At 41.6% G+C, this 22,488-nt stretch overlaps 7 protein-coding genes across 17 annotated transcripts; 2 read left to right on the top strand and 5 right to left on the bottom strand.

Annotated features, from left to right (window-relative positions):
• Positions 1-76: 76 nt before the first annotated feature.
• On the bottom strand, positions 77-874 carry LOC110861523 (replication protein A 14 kDa subunit). Its single transcript, XM_022110650.2, has 3 exons — positions 634-874; positions 360-546; positions 77-281 (listed from the first exon to the last, which is right to left on the bottom strand). Exons 1-3 carry the CDS (start codon positions 736-738, stop codon positions 211-213), a joined length of 363 nt encoding a protein of 120 aa, XP_021966342.1. The 5' UTR covers positions 739-874; the 3' UTR covers positions 77-210.
• A 170-nt stretch (positions 875-1,044) lies between these two features.
• Positions 1,045-3,360, bottom strand: LOC110861454 (putative fatty acyl-CoA reductase CG5065). The gene is made up of 7 exons (XM_022110565.2): positions 2,921-3,360; positions 2,681-2,848; positions 2,523-2,603; positions 2,194-2,437; positions 1,916-2,108; positions 1,338-1,838; positions 1,045-1,228 (listed from the first exon to the last, which is right to left on the bottom strand). Exons 1-7 carry the CDS (start codon positions 3,125-3,127, stop codon positions 1,129-1,131), a joined length of 1,494 nt encoding a protein of 497 aa, XP_021966257.1. The 5' UTR covers positions 3,128-3,360; the 3' UTR covers positions 1,045-1,128.
• Positions 3,361-5,581: 2,221 nt separating this feature from the next.
• On the top strand, positions 5,582-7,610 carry LOC110861467 (casein kinase I). Of its 2 annotated transcripts, XM_022110580.2 has the most exons (5): positions 5,582-5,947; positions 6,031-6,167; positions 6,229-6,318; positions 6,395-6,733; positions 6,803-7,610. In XM_022110580.2, exons 2-5 carry the CDS (start codon positions 6,165-6,167, stop codon positions 7,304-7,306), a joined length of 936 nt encoding a protein of 311 aa, XP_021966272.1. In that variant the 5' UTR covers positions 5,582-5,947; positions 6,031-6,164; the 3' UTR covers positions 7,307-7,610. The 2 variants fall into 2 exon arrangements, with proteins under 2 accessions (XP_021966272.1, XP_035700645.1); XM_035844752.1 differs by lacking the exon at positions 5,582-5,947 and having other exon boundaries at positions 5,960-6,167.
• LOC110861450 lies at positions 7,497-12,823 on the bottom strand. The gene is made up of 14 exons (XM_035844750.1): positions 12,571-12,823; positions 12,374-12,495; positions 12,162-12,298; positions 11,915-12,080; positions 11,502-11,847; positions 11,215-11,399; positions 11,000-11,145; positions 10,682-10,926; positions 10,354-10,578; positions 10,107-10,283; positions 9,627-10,034; positions 9,444-9,549; positions 8,727-8,920; positions 7,497-8,654 (listed from the first exon to the last, which is right to left on the bottom strand). Exons 1-14 carry the CDS (start codon positions 12,757-12,759, stop codon positions 7,701-7,703), a joined length of 3,600 nt encoding a protein of 1,199 aa, XP_035700643.1. The 5' UTR covers positions 12,760-12,823; the 3' UTR covers positions 7,497-7,700.
• Positions 12,824-13,560: 737 nt separating this feature from the next.
• LOC110861484 lies at positions 13,561-15,286 on the top strand. Its single transcript, XM_022110600.2, has 4 exons — positions 13,561-13,718; positions 13,799-13,877; positions 14,016-14,841; positions 14,920-15,286. Exons 2-4 carry the CDS (start codon positions 13,861-13,863, stop codon positions 15,061-15,063), a joined length of 987 nt encoding a protein of 328 aa, XP_021966292.1. The 5' UTR covers positions 13,561-13,718; positions 13,799-13,860; the 3' UTR covers positions 15,064-15,286.
• A 123-nt stretch (positions 15,287-15,409) lies between these two features.
• LOC110861449 lies at positions 15,410-18,327 on the bottom strand. The gene is made up of 5 exons (XM_035844725.1): positions 18,247-18,327; positions 16,381-16,645; positions 16,036-16,312; positions 15,829-15,973; positions 15,410-15,744 (listed from the first exon to the last, which is right to left on the bottom strand). Exons 1-4 carry the CDS (start codon positions 18,325-18,327, stop codon positions 15,970-15,972), a joined length of 627 nt encoding a protein of 208 aa, XP_035700618.1. The 3' UTR covers positions 15,410-15,744; positions 15,829-15,969.
• Positions 18,328-18,864: 537 nt separating this feature from the next.
• Positions 18,865-22,466, bottom strand: LOC110861462 (zinc transporter ZIP1). 10 transcript variants are annotated; one of them, XR_004833197.1, is made up of 6 exons: positions 22,218-22,466; positions 20,941-21,123; positions 20,704-20,858; positions 20,097-20,636; positions 19,585-20,024; positions 18,865-18,931 (listed from the first exon to the last, which is right to left on the bottom strand). XR_004833197.1 is itself a non-coding variant. In XM_022110575.2 (5 exons), the coding sequence occupies exons 2-5, from the start codon at positions 21,110-21,112 to the stop codon at positions 19,734-19,736; spliced, it is 1,158 nt and encodes a 385-aa protein (XP_021966267.1). In that variant the 5' UTR covers positions 21,113-21,123; positions 22,218-22,466; the 3' UTR covers positions 18,871-19,733. The 10 variants fall into 10 exon arrangements, 2 of the variants coding, with proteins under 2 accessions (XP_021966267.1, XP_035700654.1); XR_004833195.1 differs by having other exon boundaries at positions 18,871-18,987; XR_004833198.1 differs by having other exon boundaries at positions 18,871-18,948.
• Positions 22,467-22,488: the final 22 nt, after the last annotated feature.

Below are 22,488 nucleotides of genomic sequence, written 5' to 3'. Positions count from 1 at the left end.
ATATAGATGTATGTACATAAGTATATGTATCAATTATAGTCATTTATGAGGGGTTGCAATGACACGAGACCTATTATTTGGCAGCCATATTATTTAATATCTAGTTTATTGTTTGAGTAATTGTTAAACTTGTGCAACATATTCAATCATTTTAATATTAGAAAGAAAATTATTACGTTAAACACCGGAAAATCAAATCTGGACAGGAAGTTATGAAGGGAGCCATATGTAATCATTCAGCTGCTGGAGAACAACCAATGTTTCGTTGTACGTGTTCATATCTACAAATGAAACATTCCGTCAATAGATAATTCTCAAAATTCACATCCAGATTAAGATTCAACTAAGCAATTGCTCACCAAAAGTAGCAGCCAGAGTTTCGGGAAAGATGGTGAAAGAGTCGGCGAGGATGAGATTGCGGCCTTGACCTGTCCCATAAATCTCGATGAGACCCTGCAGCGGTTCAGAAATGGGAGTCTTGAGTCGAATATTAATCGTCTGACCGTCACTAGAACGAACTTGAAAGGCTGAACCTCCACCGTCCGCCTAAACACAATAAATTAAAAGACAATATAAAATCCGTTAGTACCAGCAGTAGTACTGTACGTTTCTTTATTTCTTTAATAAACTTACCCTCAGCACCGTTCCCAAAAGGCACACCGGTTTTCCGTGATACTGGTTAAGAAAGGCTCCATTGACTCGGGCCCTGTGAACTGACCTCACTTTGTCCCCGTTCATTTTACACAATTAAACACCAATTCACTCAGAAAATGCTCCACACGTTAAGAGCAATTTAATTTTTGGCAAAGTATAAATAAACGACAAGAGAGGAGGACAAACGAAAGTGTGTGTGGATAAAGGAGCAGGCTGGTTCGCGCGACTTGGAATTCACTGATTCCCCCTCTCGCAGATTCCGCAGTGAGCAAAGTGAGACTCCCAAAAGCACACGGCCAAATCCCATGCCTTCATCATGTCACGAGGTCACATGACCTATTATTATTATTCTGTGAACAAATAATGCAGTCGTAGAATAGAATGTCAACGTTAGTTTATGCATTAGTATAAAAAATCTGAATTTATTGACGAGATACACAATCAGAATATTACTATTGTATTTACATTAAATCGTTACACGTGCGACACGAACAAAAACATTAACGGCCTGACTGCGTATGACCACAGAATGGAAATGGTGACCATCAAAAGAACCTTTTGAATCCAGTACATTCTGCAATATTACAAAAAACAAATTAGTTGTCAATCTCCTGTTAACTACAAATTTGTAAAAGCGACGTTGGGGAAATTGAGACAGTGAGATAAATGCATAACAAACCCACCTCAACATTCGTTTCCTGGCTTCCTCGACATCATTAGCGTCTTCTTTGAAAATCCAGGTTTTAATTCCACGCGCATAGTTTCGAATGTAGCTTCGCCACTCCATCTCATTCACGTTGGTGAAGAAGATGTTTTTGTCGGCCGGACTGAGCCGCTGGTTAAGTCGCTCCAAGTTGGAGGACTCGAAGGACCACTGGTTGGAGGCAAAGTAGTGATAAACCACGACCGAGTTGATGAGTCTGCGGTATGCTCGCATCATTTTGACCTTGCCGCCTCCCAAGTAGGCCACCGTGTCGGCGGCGAGGCAGGGGAGGAAGGTGCAGAGGAAGTTGATGAGGTGGAAGCGGAGGAGGGAGACGCGGAAGGTGAGACTTGGGTAGCGGAGGACGCCGTTGAGAGGGGTCGCTTCTTCATACTGCTCCAACGTGTAGTCCCAAATCTTCCCGTAGGTCACAGGGTTCACGGGACCCGTGCAGCAGTTGTACACGGGAATGTCCAAGGATCTGTCGTTATTTGTGAATTATGATTAAAATGGGAAACCTGATAGAATTGACTAATACTCATCGGTTGCTATATTCACCTCGTTTGGGCGATGTCATATCCGGCTGCAATGATCAGATTGGCAGTGACATCGAGGGGGATGACGTCGGCAACGCTGGCCCCATCACCACACATGCAGGTGAGGAAGCCCTTCCCACTGGCGGCCATCACACCCGTAACGCCGCACGTGCTATCGACATAACCTGGTTGCGGTTCTTGCCAGGCTGCTCCAACTACAAGTACAATTCAATAGTCAGTTAATCCCAGTTAATACTCGCTCGTTGCATACTTTGACCTCGTCATGACATACACACGTACTTATGGATGGTCGAACAATGGTAATGGGGAGTTGGGCTCCTTCCTTCCGGAGGAGGTTTTCAGCCAAGGACTTTGTGAAGGTGTAGGTGTTGGGTTTGTCACCAATCAAGGCTGGCGTTAGTTTGACAGCGTCCTCGTCGCTGAGAGCGTCAATATCCTCGGGTCGAACGGTGGAGGGAACTATTTTCTCTGGAACATGCTCCAAGTCACAGTTCGAATACGCAGTGGAAACGTGCACAAAAGACTAAAAAACAGAAACGAAAGCGTTATAGATCGATTTATGATGGATTTTGATCAAGGTGCACATAAGATTTTGCTACTTTACTCACAGTCAATAGTGGCATTTCATGACACAGCTCCAGGATCCGCGCAGTCCCGTGATAGTTGATGTTTAGAGCTACTTTAATCGGCTGGACAAGAAAAGACACGACACAATCGAATAAAATTCACTGGGAATAATAAACTGGTCAGAATTTGGAGTACGAACCTCATTGAACTTGACGCTGGCTGCAGAGTGGATGACCACGGAGACCGTTTCAGTCAAGTGACGACGGTCATCCTCACTGATCCCCAAATGTGGAAGAGTTATGTCGCCCCCAATTGCACGCACCTTGTTCAGCGCACCCGGGTTTTGTGATTTCAGGAGGTCAAATATCTAATCAATACAATTAATATATAAGCATGTACTATAAAACTGTACCATAAACTACGAGGATAGTAAACTTACGGGTGATTGAAAAATTGTCCGTAATCTGGATCCAGGATCAAATCCAGACTTTGGTCGAATGAGTACATTTATCGTGCCAATTTTGGGACATGATCTGAGCAATTTTTCCAATAACGCTTTTCCCAAAAATCCCGACACTCCCGTCAAAAATAGAGATCGATCTTGGTAGTAGTTCTGAATGTCGGTGGGCTGCGATTTCTCGTCCATTTCGAACTATTTACTATCTGATTATTAACTGAAACTGTTACTGATACTTTAAACTAGGAGTGCTATTAATAATTATATTGATTGGTAAGCGGTTTATGGCGATTGGCGATAAGTTCAATAAAGTGAAGTGGATAATATCCAATGTCTTGTTTGGAGGCAACTTGAGACTACTTTTGATATTTCCTCAACTTTGGTCTCTTTTACTTACTTGATCGGCAAGTGTTTAGAACGAAAGCTGGTCAAGTTCAGCTTTATATGCGGCTTGAGACGGCGAGTGGTTACATTGAGATGCACGCATTTCACTTGGAAATATTGTTTACCGTGACATAAATAATGTAGTATCAAGAGTATCAACCAGTTTTTGCATGGAGTAGTTGGTACAGAGGTGGGATCTCGTCAGTGCTAATTGGCGTCGTGGCGTATGCTTCCACATTGTTGTTCCTCCATCTCGGAATTACCTCCTTACGTCGAAATATTTAAGAAAGGGACTCTACACTGGTCGACGTATGGACTGGTCGTGCGTGTAGGCAGCATATGTAACTTGCTATGATTTCTTATTCCGCACATATGTAGACACGTAACATGTACGTACGTCCGTATATGCATAAGATGGGATGCGTATTGATTGCAACTAATTTTGCACACCTCGCTACTTTACATATTTACTACGGAAATCAAGAAATAAGTGTCTGTGTGCATGCTTCTTCTGATGGTGTACAAAATTAGGCAAACGAACGAGCCAACTTTTTGAACATGCACTTGTTTGAAAGCCATGAAAAACTAAACTCTAAACTAAACTCTAAAAATGATTAGTAACGTTATCCTTGTTATCATTTTTTTCACATAAGGCAAACGCCAACCAAGATGCCATTAATTTTGTTAATGGGATGAGTGCAAGTGTCGGGGTCACTAAATGTTCAATGTTCAACATCATTATATTAGCCATCGACTATTATTATTGTTACTTTATGATTGTAAAATTGTTACATTTATCTCTCATGTGTACAGCAAGTAATTGCAATTAGGTTGGAGGCTCCAACTTTTAGCTTTTGGCAAATAAATACATATTTATTTAATGTCGATGCAGTTTTAAGGAAATAAGTGCAAAAATGAGGTAGAGTTTTAAGTTTCGTTTTTCTTGGAAAATGACGACACTCGATTGTGCATGCTAGTTGCTAGTCCTCGCTGCTACAGGCAGGTACTAACAGGTTTATTAAACTTGCGAATTATTAGTCTCTCTACTGCGAAAAGTGGAGATTAAGTTGTAGACTTGTACATATTTCTATTTCTACATCGGTAACAATGAATGGACATACCTCGCATTCTGCTAAGGCGAAATGAAACTAGCTTTTTACAGGTTGATATCATTTACCGGCTATAAAATTAAATATGGAATGTAAGATTGTTACTTCTTTGTGAAGAGTTCAGTGTAAGGAATTTTGCGACAATTTTTACACCTTCTGAGAACTTGCAATTTTTTGGTCTGTATATAATTCGTGAAAGATGTCTGGAATTAAATAAATGATGGGTCGCAATTAACGTAATTCAATTAAGGTTAATATTTCGTCGTATTGCAGCTTTACATAACTTTTACAGAGAAATTTGCTAGATTCCTAGCAAGTAACTAGCAAGTTACTAGTAATTAGCTCCATGAATTAAATATTTGCTATGCACATTTGCGTTACAAGTCTGAGTGACACATGTATGGCTAATTTATGGCGTTCTTTCCTACTGGTCATGTTATCAACCGCCCGTCACCCGTGTGAGAATTAGAGTTAGGTTTTTAGAAGTCGGGGAAAATAATTCTCAATTATCTGTATTACCATATGGCGGATATTGAATATTTATTATGCTTAATATTTATGAAATATGCTTAAAATATCAATTTTGGGCATTTTATCACAAAATTATTATTGTTTTAAATTCAAATTATTCCGGTCTACTGTTTTTAACAATTTTTTTTGTTAAATTCACACATGACTTTTTTGGTTAGCCTGCACTTCTCTGACCACATTAGTATACATTTTGTAGATTTGATGAAATTTTTCACCCCCATGGACGAATATTGGTTGAATTTTTTCATTTAGAATTTCTCCACTTTTAAAATATGTATAAGAATGTTATAATGCTCATGATTAGCACTCATCAATGATGAGTCATCATTCCAGCCATGGTAAAAAATTTCCAAGAAAAATATTAACTTGTTCAAAAGTTATGTTGAAATTTCTCTGGTTTGAGGCCAAACCCACCCAATTATATCAGCACCCTTTCTTTAATACTTAATAAGTACTCTACTAATATTAATTAAGGATCTAAGGGATAATCGTAAGTACGCATACTGTAGTTATTATATCCACAAAAGATGAACTATTTATTTCTCACAATGCACTCCTTTCCCTTTTTCAAGCAGAGAATGTGTGCAGCAAAAATTGAGACGAAATGAGACAGGTGAGAAGGACACGTGTCTGACTATTCCGTCAACAAAAGCAAACAAACAATCAGCATAATAATATTTATTTAGCTTAAAATTTTGAAGTTATTCTTCGATAATGTTGATGTGTCGCAAAATCACAATTTTCTACTGCCAACAAACACGCAAGAAGTTTGTAACCTTTTTCATAGTTGATAATACTTAAATGTGAATAATTCACAGTGAATTTCACAAAGTTCGAAATACAAATTTTAATTTTGTCCCGTGATCAAATTATCGTTATTTGAAATCCTGCACAAATACCAAATTACCAAGTCTTATGGGTCTAAATCCAGTAAGGAACCAGATTTAGCCAGCAGTACTCCCACTCATCATCACTCAGCAGCCAGGTGAGTAGTTTCCGGCCATAAATATAGACTTAACTAAACGAAATATCTATAAGATTGTGGGATGCGTACTATAATTTGTCTAGAATTCAGCAAACTACTCGAACACGACTCTTGCTCTCCAGTTGTCATCCAGCCACTTACTTTGACTTTTTTTCTGGCAGCCGTCGACCCAACTTCCAGTCGTCGATCGTTTTGCGTATTCGGTCGATATTTTAAAATGGTAAGCAACTACTTGTTTTCCTGTACAAAGTGTATTTCTTTACACGAATTGTTTCTTACAGTTTAAAGCAGGCTCAATGCTTGACGGCGGTTTGACCTTCCATGAGATTTCTGTGGGACAGTTTCATCTCGTGCGACGGATCGCGTCTGGGGTGCGTTGGCCTACGAAGTGCTAAATTTTTAAAACATTCGGTACCCTTTAAATGTGTATCCTTTCATGAAATATAGGGCTTTGGCGAGCTGTATTTAGCAATCGATCCCAGAACGTTGATCAACTTTGCAGCAAAACTTGAGAGAACGTCAACTAAACATTCACTGGATCATGAGAACGCAGTGTACAAACTTTTGGAAGGCGAGGAGTCTATCGGCATTCCGAAAATCTGGTGGTTTGGACAAATGGGAAAACGTAACGCTCTGGTGATGGATCTTCTGGGACCCTCATTAAGCGACCTTTTTGAACTCTGTGAAAAGCGCTTCTGTGTGAAGACGGTACTCTTACTGGCTGATCAAATGATTGCAATTCTCCAGTACATTCACTCAAAAGGAATCGTTCATCGAGACATTAAAGTAAGAATTACATTTTTATTACATATTTTTACTATATTTACGTTTTTACATTATCATTATATTTTTAAGCCGGACAACTTTCTGATGGGCGTGGGAGATAAGTGTGACCAAGTGCATCTGGTGGATTTTGGACTCTCAAACAGGTTCCTGGATTCTCAAGGCCAGCATACTCCATACACTGAAGGGAATCCGATGGCAGGGACGGCGCGCTACGCCTCCATTAATGCTCACACTGGAATTGAACCGAGTCGCCGAGATGACCTGGAATCACTCGGCTACCTCCTCGTCTACTTTTTGAAGAAAGGTCTCCCCTGGCAAAATATGAAGGCAAGGGATCGGACGAGACTCTACAAAAAAATTTACGACATGAAGAGCAGCATGGGACCCAAAACCTTGTGCAAAGGACTACCAGATGAATTTGAGAAATATCTGGACTATTGTCTTGGCCTCGGTTTCGACGAGACACCCGACTACGAATATCTTGCCCAACTTTTTCGAACCTTAGCTCAAGAGCTAGGCCACGAGTATGACTTCTTTTTCGACTGGAATATCTTGGCTATGATGGCGATGTAATAAGAAAATATGACCGCGCTCACCTTAATTTATTTATTCAACTCGCACTACTCGCAGTCTGTACCAAAGCGCATGACTTATTTCAATGACGAAATGAATTATTTTGGTTACATGTCTTATCAAATCTGAATCATGCTAGTCTTTAATTGTAGCTAATGTGTACAATATTATTTTAAAAAACTAAAGTAAATCTTGTTGAACGGTTTATTAGTTTACATAAAACTGTGTGCGCCATATTTATATAATGTCTTAAATTTAAAATATTTAGAAATAAATGCGACACAAATACAATTATTCAGTATTTAATTTCTTATTGTAAATATACAATTATTATTAAAGCCATGCATAATTACGAGTTACGGTAAGAAATGAGTTATTAGTATCTTTAATTGTTCTAAATATTGTTCTGATTGGCTGATCTGGCTGCCAGGGCGAGGCTGATGGCTCTGCGCTTCCAACACAGAAGTCCAATCACAGCCCCCATTCCAGCCAAGCACACAAGGGCGATCGCCCCCGCCGTCACGTAACCCACCGTCGTTTTGAAAAAGTACTCAGGTTTTTCCGTGACCACAGGTGGAGGAGTTGTGAGAATGGTCGTGCTCACTGTACTCGCCGTCGTTCCGGTCGACTCCTGGGTCGTGGGATCTGGAGTTGTCGAATCGCCAGTGCTGGGCTCCTCTGACGTTGTCGAGTCGTCTGTAGTGGGCTCGTCAGACGTTGGCGATGTCGAATCGTCAGTCGATGCTGTCGGTTCTTCAGTCGTGGGCTCCTCGGACGTCTCAGTTGTCGATTCTTCAGTCGTGGGCTCCTCGGACGTCTCAGTTGTCGATTCTTCAGTCGTGGGCTCCTCGGTCGTCTCAGTTGTCGATTCTTCAGTCGTGGGCTCCTCGGACGTCTCAGTTGTCGATTCTTCAGTCGTGGGTTGCTCAGACGTCGGCGTTGTCGATTCTTCAGTCGTGGACGGGTCGGACGTCGGCGTGGTCGAGGCATCAGTCGTGGGCTCCTCAGATGTTGGTGCTGTCGAATCGTCAGTTGATGCTGTCGGTTCTTCAGTTGTGGGCTCCTCGGACGTCTGTGTTGTCGAATCGTCAGTCGTTGTTGGCGTCGATTCATTGGTGGTTGCCTCTTTAGTTGTAGATTCAACCGTTGTTTGTGTCGATGCTTCTGTCGTTGATTGTGTAGTGGCAGTCGACTCAGTCGGCGTGGGCGATGTCGCTTCTTGAGTGGTTGGAGCCTCAGTCGTGGTGGATCTTGGTATTGCTGTTGTGTCCTCGGCTGACACAGTTTCCGTCGTACTCGAGCCCTCGTCTTGAGATGGTCGTCCCCACGCCACGTTAGAAAGTTCAGACTGAGGAATTATCACAATGGTTAGCTCAACAGTAACCACGTTGAGTTGGTATTAGTTGCACATTAAATTTACCTCGGTATCTTCAAACTTGGATTTGAGACCAAAAAATACGGGTAGGCTGGGATCTACCCCAGTTATCGTGACCTCTTCCTTGACCCCAGGAGTGGCAGGGATCGTGTCAATCTCTATTCTGACACATCCATTAAAATCGCCCACCAACGAGTCCCAGTTCGTAGAAAAGCGGAGATCGTAAGCATCTGCACTCTCTGCGCATCAGCAAAAGTTTTAATTAACCAGTTCACAAGTTTATAAATGAAGTTTTAAACATTGAACGCTCGAAGTATTTAATAACTACGGAAAGGTTAAATGTTTTGACGCCAAGTTTTCTGCAAAGGCTCTTAAGCTCAAGTATGCAAAAAATCAGTTATCTAGTAGTTTCAATAGTCTAAAGTAGGGTACTATAAAAACACTTTCCAACTCACATAGCATGATAACTAAAGGGGTCAGAGGTCAGCTGTTGTTAATTATATAAAATGTGACAAGTAATGCATGGAATAATAGAATACCTCAGCATGATTCACATATGTATACATACCATTAGCCTTCCATCAACGCAACTACTCAAAGTGCAAAATCTGATCGTTCACCGGAAAATTGACTTGCCGACTTTAAAAATTAGCCCACCAGGTCAAATTATATAGCAAACTTAAGACAGTTATTATGGAGACTCGGAAGTAATTACATACTTTGCGCGTTCATTATTTAAAAATCCATGTATTGTTTGCTAACCGATGACATTTTCTGGGAGGAAGATGGAGGGTGCCGTCCACGCGAGGGTTAATCCCCCTCCAGGCAACGAGATCAGACTCAGATCAAAGGTACGAGATGGCTTAGACTGAAAATAATGTTGTCGCCCCGGTATTAATACTCAGCAAGAAGGAGATATGCACACGTTCAATAAGTGAGACTCACTTGTGATGGCGTTGTGGACGCATAAATTTCGATGGGCTGCGGATAAGCAGAGACCATCTGGAAACTGTCCGAAGGATAACGACCCACACAGAGCTCAATGGGCGCCTGAGGACTAAAAGCGCACGGGAAGATGGGACCTTCTTCAGTCACATCTTTTCCACGGGGTGGAGTGAAGTTGTATCTGTAGCTGAGGGCGACTCGCACCTGGTACACGGCGTCGCGAGGAGGCGGAAGGGAAGCACCGGACATGACGCCATCATCCGCCAATAGGTCAGGTGTCCCAGCTCCGTCGTCTCTTAGTCGAATATTCCAACAATCGTCCGGCCTAGTTTGAAGGCAGATGCTCGCGATGGCGTCATATTCCCCGACCGAGTCGAGTCGTACGAGTGACTCGCCACCTTCTTCCAGCTGCAACAAGTTACATAAGATCGATGAGTGGGAGCTAAATAAATTAAGCAATGTCCAATAATCTATGCATACCAAAGCATATATGTAAAGCAATCCGGTTAAATGCTCGTCAAAATGGGCTGTCACGCTGAGCGAAATATCTTCTACGTTTTTGCTTCGTGTAGGTGGCGAGTCTGCGTAGACGGCAAAAAAGCCACTGCAATTGGTGACTCTACCATCGACACAATTGATCCTCCAGACTGATCCTTTCTACACAAAAAGAAACTACATCTAAACTGAGGTTCAAACGATTACTATAACCTTACAGAAATAAGCTCACGGTGGCTTCCGCGGAGGGAATAACGATGGACAAGGAACGTCGCCGTCCTTGAGCTTTGCCCTCGTTCCACTCTGGCGTGGATCTGGTCTCATCGATGGGAACCACGCTTCCTGTCGGACCCACCACCTCCACTTGTCCCATCTCCAAGGGCGTCGTGAGGCGCAGACGCAGTGGCGAGTCGTGCCCAAATGCAAGCTCCACTTCCGTCCCCACCATTGCTGCGAGCTGGTAACAAAAGTAATTGGCACGATTAATTATGAACAAACTATGATTGCAAGATATCCATAAGAGGTCATATCTACATATGGACTAGAATTTGTGTGACTACCGGAAACACCGAGGGCGCTACAAAATCTGGGCTTTTGGTGGCGAGGATAAAATTCCTGAGAAAGGTGTCAAATTGCGCCCCAATATTGAAGGATGTTAGAGTGAAGTGACTTCCGCCCGAGATTTCTGTGAGGTGAACAAGGTTGGTGCCAGGGTCGAGGGGTCCATGGCTAACTTCGACTGCGTGGACTTGAACCTTGTGGGCTAGAAGAGAGCTCAAGACTTCGTCCTCGAATGGCATCTCGTCTGCAAGCACGATTTGATCAGATATCGTCAGAGACGAATGTACTTCCGTATGATTACTTATTTCAGGCCGTACCAAAATTGGAACCCGTGCTGCCTTTAAAAATAAAGATGAAGCTTCCAGTTGGATGGCGTCTCGCTCGAATGTCTTCAGACACAAGTCTGAGGGCGAGTCCAAAATGGGCGTGCGTGGTTCCAATCGTCGATATTTTGTCGATGGACCTAACCCACAAAATTCGTAATTATTATTAAACTGCTGGATTACTGCCACCAGTAAAGCAATGCACATACAAACGAAACTCATTCGCAGAACCGGCCACCTTGGTCCATGCAACAGTCTGCTGGGTCAATTGGCCATCCTCCGCTTCTGCCGGAAAAATGGTGACTGCAGCGAAACCCTCTTCGTTCACACCTGACCCCACGTCAAAGATGGCCCGGAGAGAAACCTTAATTCTCTCGAAAGCATCCTCCGGCATCTGCTCAATCACAACAACATTTGGCATATTTGTGACGTACAGATATTTGCATATTGCGTCGTTTAACAAGCACCATGACGAACGAACGGTGTCTGTACGAACCTGATGAATGACCCGAGCATCAAAAATGAAGTGGATTAACGGGAGCGTGGAAGCCTTCGTGGTGGTGAATGTCACTGGCGGCCTCGTGCCGGGTGCAGGCTGAGTGACTCTTTTGAAGTCATCCGAACCCAGGAGAACGTCCCACGCACTTTGACCACTGCAAAACACGTTGTGCGGCGTGGGAAGGGTTGCCTGGTGAGTTTCCGAGGTGCAAAAGGAGTCCATGAGGTGGTGAAAGTGAGTGAGGAGAGAGCTATGAACCACTTCCGGTTGGGGATCCTCTGGAATAAAACGACACTCAGCCGTCGGCGGAGCCTCCTCGTCAATTGGGCAACTTGTCCCATTCCTACAAGTCAATGAAAATTATGCACATATTCACGACCCAGACCAAACCAGTAGGAACTCTGTCTTACGGGAATTGGACAGCGCCAGTCAGAGTTTGGTCCGTGCAAGCGTTCGCCTCCCAGTCACCAAGTTCTTCGCGTTGGACAAAATATGGGAAACGAGTGTTGTACGGGAAGCCGGATTCCTGGAACATTCCCCAGCGGTACTGCGCCCAATAGTGGAGGAGTGACCTGTCTGGAAAACAGTCTCTATGCAATTTTTTTTCGTATTCAATTTCAATTAGTACGGGATTAATTGTCTTTCGAATGGCGTTACCTCGCGGCGCTTGGTTTGCAGGGCTGAAGAAGTTGAGCGGCAAAAGTATTTGACTTCCTGGTTGACCACACTGCGTAGAACGGCGCACGATTGGGACTTGGGTTCCCTCCCACAATTTCAAATCAGAGAAATTTTCACTGCATAACAATACATTTAAGACAAATTACTCTCTCGCCCTGGATTTATTTTTAAAGGGATCACGCAATCCATACCCTTCCGTAACTTCCTCTGCAACATGATCCCAATCCGGAGGGATGACCACAGTGACGGACTTGAGATGGAAATTACTCTCGGTGGAGGAGAACATGAGGTCAGAAAGGGCTTCCATGTCAGTCTGAGCAGTAAATTTGCATTATTTGCAACGGTACATTTTCATTGAATGGATTCAACTTGTCAGATATGTACTTGCCTGGATGGTGTCCAAGAATGCAACGGTATCTTCCGGTTCGGTCCCCTCCAGTCCAACGGAGACATGATAACCTCCATCCGAATCCAATTTCAGACCAGAATTCGAACTCACCAGCAACACCAGAAAAAACAAGATACCCAATTTTTGTAAAACATTACCGGGCACGAATAAGTCGGTCATTTTTTTCATTCAAGTTTAAAAACCGATAAAACTTGTGTCGCTGCAAGAATGGACAAGAGCAAATGATGCTGATACATATGTATGATTACCTGCTGGCTGCTGCCGTGCAAAATTGCATTCCGCAACAAGAGACACAATTAATCACTCAGATTTATTGATTAGATTGGAAAATAAATGCCGTCGTTGAGTGAATGTGTGGCAGCGGTTGACGTAATTGGTGAGATAAAACTATTTGTTATTGGTGGGACACTCATCAGTTATCAATAAATTGGTTCCATTCGCTTTTAGTGAAATTAGCTGAAAGTCAGTGGATTATGATACGCATGGATCATAATGGATTTAATAAATTATCATTTCCGAAAAACATGACATAAGGTTGACTTATTTACAATGTTCTCAACTCAATTAGCGTTGTTTAATACTCCTGAACTTTAACTTCCATCATCCCGCGCTCGTATCCTTCCCATGCTATTAGTATGGTAGGGATACGAACGCGGGAATCAAATTTTGATGGACGTTATAGTTCAGGTATATTAGTTTGGTGAAGTACTTGATCGATGTTGATGTAAAGTTATGTATGGCATTTAATCTACGCACATTTGCATATATGCATTCATACCAAATCTCAATTTTCCAAGAACCTAAACTTTACCTGTGTTGATGTTATCCTCATTATTGTTATTTGCATAAAATTATTTCGAGATAATCCAATAAATTCGTGTCTCGAGTCACCGAGAATTCTGTCCCACTGATATGTAAGTTGCTTCATGTTAATATATTTACATATTTACATATTGAGACTTGAGATTCTCAATAATTGCTCAGATTACTGCATGGCTCACTGCATGGGAGGTGGGTTTATGCATACACGTTGAAATTGGATTATAAGGTGGCTTGGAGTTTGGTAGCAACTATTCAGTTTATTATAAAAATAATTCGAACGTTAATGCGTCGGAAGGCTACGAAAAGTAAAATGGTTTAATTTCTTCTTCCACAAAAGGTGCGACTGATTAACCAGTCTTACAAATGTATCTTTACTTTTTTCCAGGCTTGTGAATTATAACGGAAAACTTGTTGCGACGAAGAAAGCTAAATAATACACATATCACAATGGGATCAGTCTCCAGGTACGCAATGTTGTTACATAAAAAATTAACGCATTTTCATACTATTACTCGTGCTATTAATGAGCCACCTCAATGGAGACAGATTAATTGACCGATTAATTAAGTCAAGTATTGAAATAAATTTATCTATGTTTTCAGAGTCAAGGCACCTGTGGGGACGGCGTTGGTCGGCTGGGGATCATCAAGGCGAGAGATTCAACGTCTACTGCAATGTGCCAGATGTGCCGACCTCTCGGCTGGAGGCGACTTTCAGTACACTTGTGCGACTGGGCACGTCATTTGCGACTCGTGCGGAAGCCAAATGGCATCATGTTGTTACCAGGATCCGTCAAGTGGGAGTTTATGCCGTCAAATAATTGCCAGGCTTAAGATTACATTTTCTCAAAAGAAGATGATCGAGATCTGTAAGAGTTTGACCTCCACGCTGCCTAAAGTGGTCGAGGTCAACAAGAAGGAAAACGACCCAGAGCCAGAAATCCCAGTTTTGCCCGTAGAGTCAATCAAATCCTATGAAAAAGATGAAGATGAAGGATCAAAGGACGATGTTGGCTGCCAGAACAAGTCAGAAAATTCAGCTTCATTGCCACAAACGCTCAAACAAGGTGTGGGGCTGGCTGATATAATTCCAAGGCCATTATATCCAGGAGAAAATCCAGAGTCGGCAAGTCATTGGGATGAAATGCACGAAGAGAGCGGCATCACGGCGCCTCAAATGGACCAAGAAGACCACAAAGATGATTCCAGTCACTCGTCTTCAGTGTCCACATGTGACTCATCACCGGAAGAAAAGCAACTTGGTGTCCCTGTTCCGACGGAGACTGAATTGGCGAAGGACGAGTCCTCAAACCCGGATTCCTTAGATTATGAGGAAAATACGATTCGGCTTGATATTAAACACCTTGAACACCAATTGGAATTCCTCGGCGGCTGGAGCTCGGCGGATGAGAAAAAAGAAATGGATAAAGTAAAATATATTAATACATGAAGCTACGTATTTCCACTGCCGAAATTAGTCACAAAGCTAATTTATCATGTTTACTAGATGGAAGAAGTCTGTCGTGGGATGTCTCGTGGCGAGTGGAGGATTTGGTATCGTCGCCATCTGACTAACATTTTGGAGGCGAGACTTCGCGAGTCCAGGGGTCCCAAGGCTACGTGGCCATGTAACTCTAAGCCTTGTACATAGCTCAAGTTGGCGACGTGGTTTACGACGAGTAATTTAAAAACAGGATGCCTCGCTTTTTATATGAACTATATTTTCGTATTGTATTTGAAAATCGTAGTATTTATTTTTTCATTCTCATTACGTTTTTGTGACAATTACATTGGAAGAATTTAGCAGAATTTTATTGGACGATTGATTTTAAGTCATATTTATAATTTTCAGAGTAGTAAACATGCAAAAAAAATCCTTTGTCCGTATTTGATTAACAAAAAAATATTCATTTACACATAAAATCATATTTTGTGCACTTTTGTACTCACCGTGAGATATTTTGCATATCATTTACTAATTGGTAATTTTGTGGTACAGTTGAAGTAAGTAATTATGAATAATACAGGGACATTTTGGGTATAAAATATCAGTCGATGCAAGTAGCAGTTTGAGATTCGTTTTTTTGATGAGACGACGATATTTTCAAAAGGGCAGACTTGCTGGCTTCAGAAAACTTTGAGCAGGAAGTTCCCCCTCGCAGACGAGCGAATCCACAAGTGTTTTTCATAAGCTTGAGAAATTGCCCCCGGAAAGCATTTCCCATCAAATAGTAAATGATGAAGTTCACTGAGGAGTTGAGGACGTAGAAAATATCGGCTAAATGATTCAACGTGTAGTCGTAGTACGTCAGGTTCGGGTCAGAAAAATAACCTGCCATAATTTAACCGTAATTTTAGAAGCTAAGTAGAGTTGCAGAATGATTGTGAATCTAGAACATCTATCTCATTTCATTACCCGTAAAGTTGAGAATGCGTCTCACAAATTCGAAAGAGTAGCAGAGTCCAAAAACAACCACGATCACGAGCAGCATCCTCGTCACGGACACTTCCGAGGACTCCGTCTCAGTCAGTGCTTTCCTCTTCTTCTGGTACATTTTCAACTGCAGAACAATTTTTCAGAACAGGATCGAACCTTACATATTTGATCGAAATAAGTATTTACAGAACCCCAGCGTAGATACAGAAGTTTAGAATGAGGACGGCGAGAAATGGAGCAAAGTGAAGCACCACTGCGACAAAGACGTGAAAAGAGGTGGCATCCCAGTGAAACCGGTACAAGTAGCTGACCAAGGTGACGAGCAGGGTGAAGAGGAAAACTCCGACGGCAAGCCACCTGGCCCGACGCTCCGTCATGTAGCGATGCGCCGCGATGGGAAAGCAAATGGCGAAACATCGCTCGAGAGAGATGGCCACCGTGTAATACTTGGTGCCCCCCGTGCCTATAAGTCAATTGGAGAAAATTACACAAATCCTGATCCAAATGGTGGAAAAATCATGGAAAAATTACAGATAAAATCCCAAATGAAGATGGGATACGAAATCCATGGATTGTCATAGTCAATTTTGTAGAGTGGGAGATTGGAGAAGGTGCGGATGACGCTGAGCACGAGGAGAAAAAAGTCGCAGAAACTGAGGGCTCCCCGACAGCAATGCTCCAGACACTTATGCTTCCGGCAAGTATGCGCGGAGACGAATGCTCCCTGACAGAAATGCTTCTGGCACAAATGCTTCCGTCGAATATGCTTCTTGACACAAATGCGCCGACGTAAGTACTGCACAGTATCTCCTACCAGCAATTATCTCCTACCCGTGATATTTTTAGCCAACAAAATAAACGCCTTATAGAATTGTGAATGATGCTTTGCATTTTCTTTATAATATTCTTCTTGGTACATATTTACTACTTGTCTATGCTTAGTTCCAGACAAAGGTTCTCGCTTGAACCTTTCCTAGATTGAATTATCTTTATCTCTAATTAACAACCTTTTATCCCTTTTATCTCTTATTGATCCATGATATTATGATTTTATTGATTGAGGAATTTTTTTATAAATTTTATTGATTGATTATATTTTTAATTTTATTGATTGAGGATATTTTTAAATCTTATTGATTGATTATATTTTTAATTTTATTGACTGATTATATTTTTAATTTTATTGATTGAGGATTTTTTTAAATTTTATTGATTGATTATATTTTTAATTTTATTGACTGATTATATTTTTAATTTTATTGATTGAGGATATTTTTAAATTTTATTGATTGATTATATTTTTAATTTTATTGACTGATTATATTTTTAATTTTATTGACTGATTATATTTTTAATTTTATTGATTGAGGATATTTTTAATTTATTGATTGAGGATTTTTTTAAATCTTATTGATTGATTATATTTTTAATTTTATTGACTGATTATATTTTTAATTTTATTGATTGAGGATATTTTTAATTTATTGATTGAGGATTTTTTTAAATTTTATTGATTGATTATATTTTTAATTTTATTTAAATCTTTGATTTTTTAAATATGTACCAAGAAGAATATTATAAAGAAAATGCAGAGCATCATTCACAATTATATTAGGCGTTATTTTGTTGGCTAAAAAATATCACGGGTAGGAGATACTGTGCAGTACTTACGTCGGCGCATTTGTGTCAAGAAGCATATTTGACGGAAGCATTTGTGTCAAGAAGCATATTTGACGGAAGCATTTGTGTCAAGAAGCATATTTGACGGAAGCATTTGTGTCAAGAAGCATATTTGACGGAAGCATTTGTGTCAAGAAGCATATTCGACGGAAGCATTTGTGTCAAGAAGCATATTTGACGGAAGCATTTGTGTCAAGAAGCATATTTGACGGAAGCATTTGTGTCAAGAAGCATATTCGACGGAAGCATTTGTGTCAAGAAGCATATTTGACGGAAGCATTTGTGTCAAGAAGCATATTTGACGGAAGCATTTGTGTCAAGAAGCATATTCGACGGAAGCATTTGTGTCAAGAAGCATATTTGACGGAAGCATTTGTGTCAAGAAGCATATTTGACGGAAGCATTTGTGTCAAGAAGCATATTCGACGGAAGCATTTGTGTCAAGAAGCATATTTGACGGAAGCATTTGTGTCAAGAAGCATATTTGACGGAAGCATTTGTGTCAAGAAGCATATTTGACGGAAGCATTTGTGTCAAGAAGCATATTCGACGGAAGCATTTGTGCCGGAAGCATTTCTGTCAGGGAGCATTCGTGTCCGCGCATACTTGCCGGAAGCATAAGTGTCTGGAGCATTTCTGTCACCAACTCGAAACTGAGGCCGATGAGGAGAAAGTTGTACGACGTTTTCATCTCCCGTTGAAATAGGACCCAAATACCGTATTCCCCACCAGCCCCAGGATGCAAATCGTCAACACGACGCTGGACGATATGGCAAGACCCGTGTCCACTCCCTCCATTTCGAAATTATAATCTCTTTTACTTATTGCTTATTGACCTTAATTTCCTGTCGTTATTACACCTTCCGCACTGAAATTACCATACTTAATTCCACTATTTTGCGCACTACTGACTTAATTCCGACATCGAGTGCAGTTATAATGCAGGCGTTTGTTTATCTACCAGGAAATCATAAACTTGGTACGCACCACTAAACTACCGTCGTGGTCGCGGTTTAAGATTTCCTCTTGCGTTCTTCCGAGTAGAATTATTGTGCAAAAAATATATGCATTTGTTTTTGCTGTGATTTCCCGACAAAAACATGCCAAGTGTAAAAAGCTGGCTGAACCGCGTTAGCACATGTGCCATAATTTTTTTGACATTGACAATGACAATGGCGATGACGCGGTGTAGGGATGTAATGCACATGTTGAAGCAAGAAACTCATGTATAAATTATGTACTTTTTAGGCACCGATAAGATTTACAACACCAAACACCACCGCCTGCTATCAGCCGATGCAATTGCATCAATAAACTTGACCATAACACGACGGCTGGAAATACATGTAAAATTAAAGACACGCTTTTATTAAATGGCGAATTGTTTCGTATTTCGACACTACTTTAGGCTCATTCCATCTCAACCCACACGATCGTCGTCGCACCCATATTTTATATCTTGTCCCCAATCGTATCAGAGATGCATAATATAAAATAAAACATATCATAAAAATCAAAATTTGAAAATTAATTTTTTTCGCAAAGATACTGCAGTTGAAAGAAAATTTGCAAATGCATTGAAAATGCTTTTGTCGCCAAAGTTTAGGTTCAAAGGGGTAGGTTACATTTACGGATTTCATTCATTGATCATTTATTGATAGGAAAAATTTTAAAAAATTCAAAAATTCAAAAAAATCAGAAATTTAAAATGTATTGAAAAACTCGATTATCGAGAAGACGGACAAAAATCGCTTATAGGGAGATAAGCCAATCGATGCCTTTGGGCCTGAGGAAACAAAAACGTTTAAAACCCCACGCGATTTTTGTCCGTCTTGGAGTTTTGGCGATTTTTCGAAAAGGTAAAATTAACATGGGCTGCTTGTGTAGACAGCAGTAAATAATTCTGTGTTCCTACGTGGCCGGGAACATTGACAAAGCATAAGTTGTGTGGTGTTCTCATATCAAAGAGAAGAAAATACATGGTCAGGCAGCCACCACCAGCGAGCAGGGTTTAGCACCTCTATTTTCTGGGACTCGATCAAACGTGTTGCTTACAAATGGAATGAGCCTTTACTTGAAGCTAAATACTCATTATCGTAAATCTATGAGAGAGAAACGTCCTTATCGAATACAAAACTTTAAAAATATAACTATTTAAGAGCAACATATAGTAAATAAATAATCTTCGCGGATATCTTCGCTATTCAAAAGTGGGTGTGGCCGTCATGATCGTCATGCGTGGTTGGATGGTCATGATCGTCGTGGTGCGTGGTGGGATGGTCATGGTCATCCTCGTGGTCATGGCCGTGATCGTCCCCGCCGTGGTCATGGCTCATTGTGGCCAACAATCCCATTGCCACGAGTCCAGCGCCCAACGCTAGGAATTGTATGAATCCGATAGCTCTGGCCTTTTTGATGGAATATGTCTTGCGATCCCGCTCTCGATTTAGAATTTCAAAGCACACCACGTATATCAAAGTCCCCACCACCAAACCCTGCGTACAGTTATTAAATAAATCATACATACTTGATGGTTTCAGGGCCGAAAATATTGATTACCACCATACCTCGATAACTGCGACGCTCAACGTGTCCGTGGAGCTGGTGGTGATGAGTCCTCCAATGCCAATTCCCACACTCGTGACCACGCCAAAGAATAGAATCGAACCGACGAAAGTGCGAACACCTGCCTGGCTGTTGATGAGCTCCATCCCCATACAGAATGAGATCACGAATTTGTGAGATGCCACGGCTCCGAACATGACCCACATGTCCGACTCCTTTTGGATCCCGATGGCCAGCCCTTCCATCAGTTCGTGGAACGAGAGGGCAATCAGTGTCAGGAGGGCTCGGACGGAAGAAGCGAAACTGTTCTGCTCGTCAGGACATTCCTCCACCGTGGAACTCGACTCCATCTTGAGCGCCACGCCGTGAGAATGGTGATGACCGTGGTGAGGAACGGTCAGACCGGACTCTGCGTTCCCATCCCCGCCACAAGTCTCCTCTGGGAGATGGATTCCGTGAGCGATGGAGTTGTGGCGTGCGATAGAGTTCGGGTTGTGGTGGTGGTGACCTTGGTGTCCGTCCACCATGATGAAGTGGGCCACCTAAAAATTATTTTGTGTGATTAAACCCGTATAATTTTTGCTCTGCTTTATTAACAAACAATTTTACCTCTTCGATCAAATAGATGAGTGCGAATCCACCCAGAGCAATCATTTCTGCGACGGGAAAGTGTTCGTCAAACGTGGTCCAGACAGAGTCTATTTTTAGGAGAGACTCTCTGACCTCGGGAAGAAGGTGGAGGGCTGCGGTGGAGAGCAGGACGCCTGCGTAATAGGTCGTTTAGAAATCTGAGATTGTCAAATACGCAAAAATTCAATGGACATTACAGCAGCATTGCTTCCTTACCGGCTCCAAAACATGAGAGTACAGTGAGGACCAATTTGTAAGGGGTTGAATCCACGCGGATGAACCGGGTATTTTTCGTCCATCGAATAAGAAGGTATGGCAAAAATCCCAAAATGATAGAAATCACGGCCAACATTCCCATAACGGCCCATTTTTCTCCATTCAACGCCATCGTTCACGCCCCTGTTACAATACAACCGGCAAAAATTGTTACAATTCAACTGCTCCATTTCTCACACCCTCGACGCATGATGATTCAATTAATTTTGTATAAGTGCTCAAGTCGTTGCTTATGATGATGTACCGAGCAAATGGGCCACAAGGTCTACGCATGGCCACCCTGGCGGCGTTAACATTTGCTGATCAATCTCTTGTTCCCTCTCTGCTTGAATTTGGCTTTGGGACATTGTTTTAATTTTGTACTCAATTACGACACATGCACCCGAGAGAGAGAGCTTGCACTTGTAAGAATGGCATCAGAATCTCTTATCATGCCATCACACCAAACGGAACGTGTTATGCAGCGCTATAAATTATTACTACACGTACATGCGCAGTAAATAAATAAAGGATGCAGTGGGGAAAGCATGGCTATTAATATTATATCGATGGCGTCGTGTAGTAACAATAGAAATATTTTATTGACAGAACAATGAGAGGCGTAAAAAAGAGCGAGTCCTACAAATTACCCGTATTTCACTTATCATAAATCCCTTATCTGCGATTTTGAAACTAATCCTTATCCATTCCATCATCATTATGAACTTAACTATGAGGTAGTCTGCATACATAGTATTCAAGGCAAGGTAGTTGAGAATTTCATGTCTCTCACTACCGGCTAATCATTCGCTCTACTTTCTCAGAACTGCTACATACACGAGAAAAATCTAGAAAAATCCAAAATCTGCATAGCTAACTTAAGCCGCTAAATTAGCAACGCATAGCTAAATTAAGCTACAATTCATCCCTTGCAAATATCTCTTACATAGAAATTCATACTTATTATTGCATGAGTTAAAACCAGTCAATTCGGTCTAGCATTGACAACATGGCTATTCCCCAGTGGGTGAAAACTTTGAGAAAGTTGGTGCAAATTCAGTGTGTGTTATACGCAGATATTGTGACGTTTTGCTGCAAATTCTACGAAATTGTGTGCGTAAAGCTACAGTTTTATAAACGCATTGCCATAAATTATCATGGAATAATTTGCCATGATGTCTGCCGTTGTACAATAGTTTGGTGAGAAGATGCGATTTATATACGGACTTATTACTCACCAACAAAGTTGTAGGAAACGGTTGATAAGTCGAGATCGGGATGGATGGTGGGGTCAGTACTTTTGTAGTAGGGATCCTGGTGCTGGTGGTGAGGTCTCGTGTGCAAATTGAGGTGTTGGATGATGTCCTCGATGTGTCGAACTGACCCTGGTCCCGTGTGCACAAACCGTTTTAAAGAGTCTCCAAAATCTATTCCACAAGTGTTCCAACATATCCTACATCACACAGCAGCACTCCATCCCATCGTGCTCCACTTGAAACTTGGGTTTCA

This window comes from Folsomia candida, unplaced genomic scaffold, assembly GCF_002217175.1.
Source record: "Folsomia candida strain VU population unplaced genomic scaffold, ASM221717v1 Fcan01_Sc042, whole genome shotgun sequence".
NCBI classification, from domain to species: Eukaryota; Metazoa; Arthropoda; class Collembola; order Entomobryomorpha; family Isotomidae; genus Folsomia; species Folsomia candida.
This window is presented reverse-complemented; position numbering and strand designations above follow the sequence as displayed.

Excerpts from the sequence above, each read along its gene's own strand:
- LOC110861467 (XM_035844752.1), top strand. The coding sequence starts at position 6,009 with ATGCGTACTATAATTTGTCTAGAATTCAGCAAACTACTCGAACACGAC. Across the intron at positions 6,319-6,394 it reads TGCGACGGATCGCGTCTGGG|GGCTTTGGCGAGCTGTATTT; the intron begins GTGCGTTGGCCT and ends CATGAAATATAG. Across the intron at positions 6,734-6,802 it reads TCGTTCATCGAGACATTAAA|CCGGACAACTTTCTGATGGG; the intron begins GTAAGAATTACA and ends TATATTTTTAAG.
- LOC110861484 (XM_022110600.2), top strand. Across the intron at positions 14,842-14,919 it reads AGAAAAAAGAAATGGATAAA|ATGGAAGAAGTCTGTCGTGG; the intron begins GTAAAATATATT and ends CATGTTTACTAG.
- LOC110861449 (XM_035844725.1), bottom strand. The coding sequence starts at position 18,327 with ATGGAGGGAGTGGACACGGGTCTTGCCATATCGTCCAGCGTCGTGTTG. Across the intron at positions 16,646-18,246 it reads TGGGGCTGGTGGGGAATACG|TACTTACGTCGGCGCATTTG; the intron begins GTATTTGGGTCC and ends GATACTGTGCAG. Across the intron at positions 16,313-16,380 it reads CTTCATTTGGGATTTTATCT|GCACGGGGGGCACCAAGTAT; the intron begins GTAATTTTTCCA and ends ATTGACTTATAG.
- LOC110861523 (XM_022110650.2), bottom strand. The coding sequence starts at position 738 with ATGAACGGGGACAAAGTGAGGTCAGTTCACAGGGCCCGAGTCAATGGA. Across the intron at positions 547-633 it reads TTTTGGGAACGGTGCTGAGG|GCGGACGGTGGAGGTTCAGC; the intron begins GTAAGTTTATTA and ends TATTGTGTTTAG. Across the intron at positions 282-359 it reads AACTCTGGCTGCTACTTTTG|ATATGAACACGTACAACGAA; the intron begins GTGAGCAATTGC and ends TTTCATTTGTAG.
- LOC110861450 (XM_035844750.1), bottom strand. The coding sequence starts at position 12,759 with ATGAAAAAAATGACCGACTTATTCGTGCCCGGTAATGTTTTACAAAAA. Across the intron at positions 11,848-11,914 it reads ACTGGCGCTGTCCAATTCCC|GAATGGGACAAGTTGCCCAA; the intron begins GTAAGACAGAGT and ends ATTGACTTGTAG. Across the intron at positions 11,400-11,501 it reads ATGCTCGGGTCATTCATCAG|ATGCCGGAGGATGCTTTCGA; the intron begins GTTCGTACAGAC and ends GTGATTGAGCAG.
- LOC110861454 (XM_022110565.2), bottom strand. The coding sequence starts at position 3,127 with ATGGACGAGAAATCGCAGCCCACCGACATTCAGAACTACTACCAAGAT. Across the intron at positions 2,849-2,920 it reads GGACAATTTTTCAATCACCC|ATATTTGACCTCCTGAAATC; the intron begins GTAAGTTTACTA and ends TGTATTGATTAG. Across the intron at positions 1,229-1,337 it reads GCCAGGAAACGAATGTTGAG|AATGTACTGGATTCAAAAGG; the intron begins GTGGGTTTGTTA and ends GTAATATTGCAG.
- LOC110861462 (XM_022110575.2), bottom strand. The coding sequence starts at position 21,112 with ATGGCGTTGAATGGAGAAAAATGGGCCGTTATGGGAATGTTGGCCGTG. Across the intron at positions 20,859-20,940 it reads ACTCTCATGTTTTGGAGCCG|GCGTCCTGCTCTCCACCGCA; the intron begins GTAAGGAAGCAA and ends CCTATTACGCAG. Across the intron at positions 20,637-20,703 it reads TCATCTATTTGATCGAAGAG|GTGGCCCACTTCATCATGGT; the intron begins GTAAAATTGTTT and ends AATAATTTTTAG.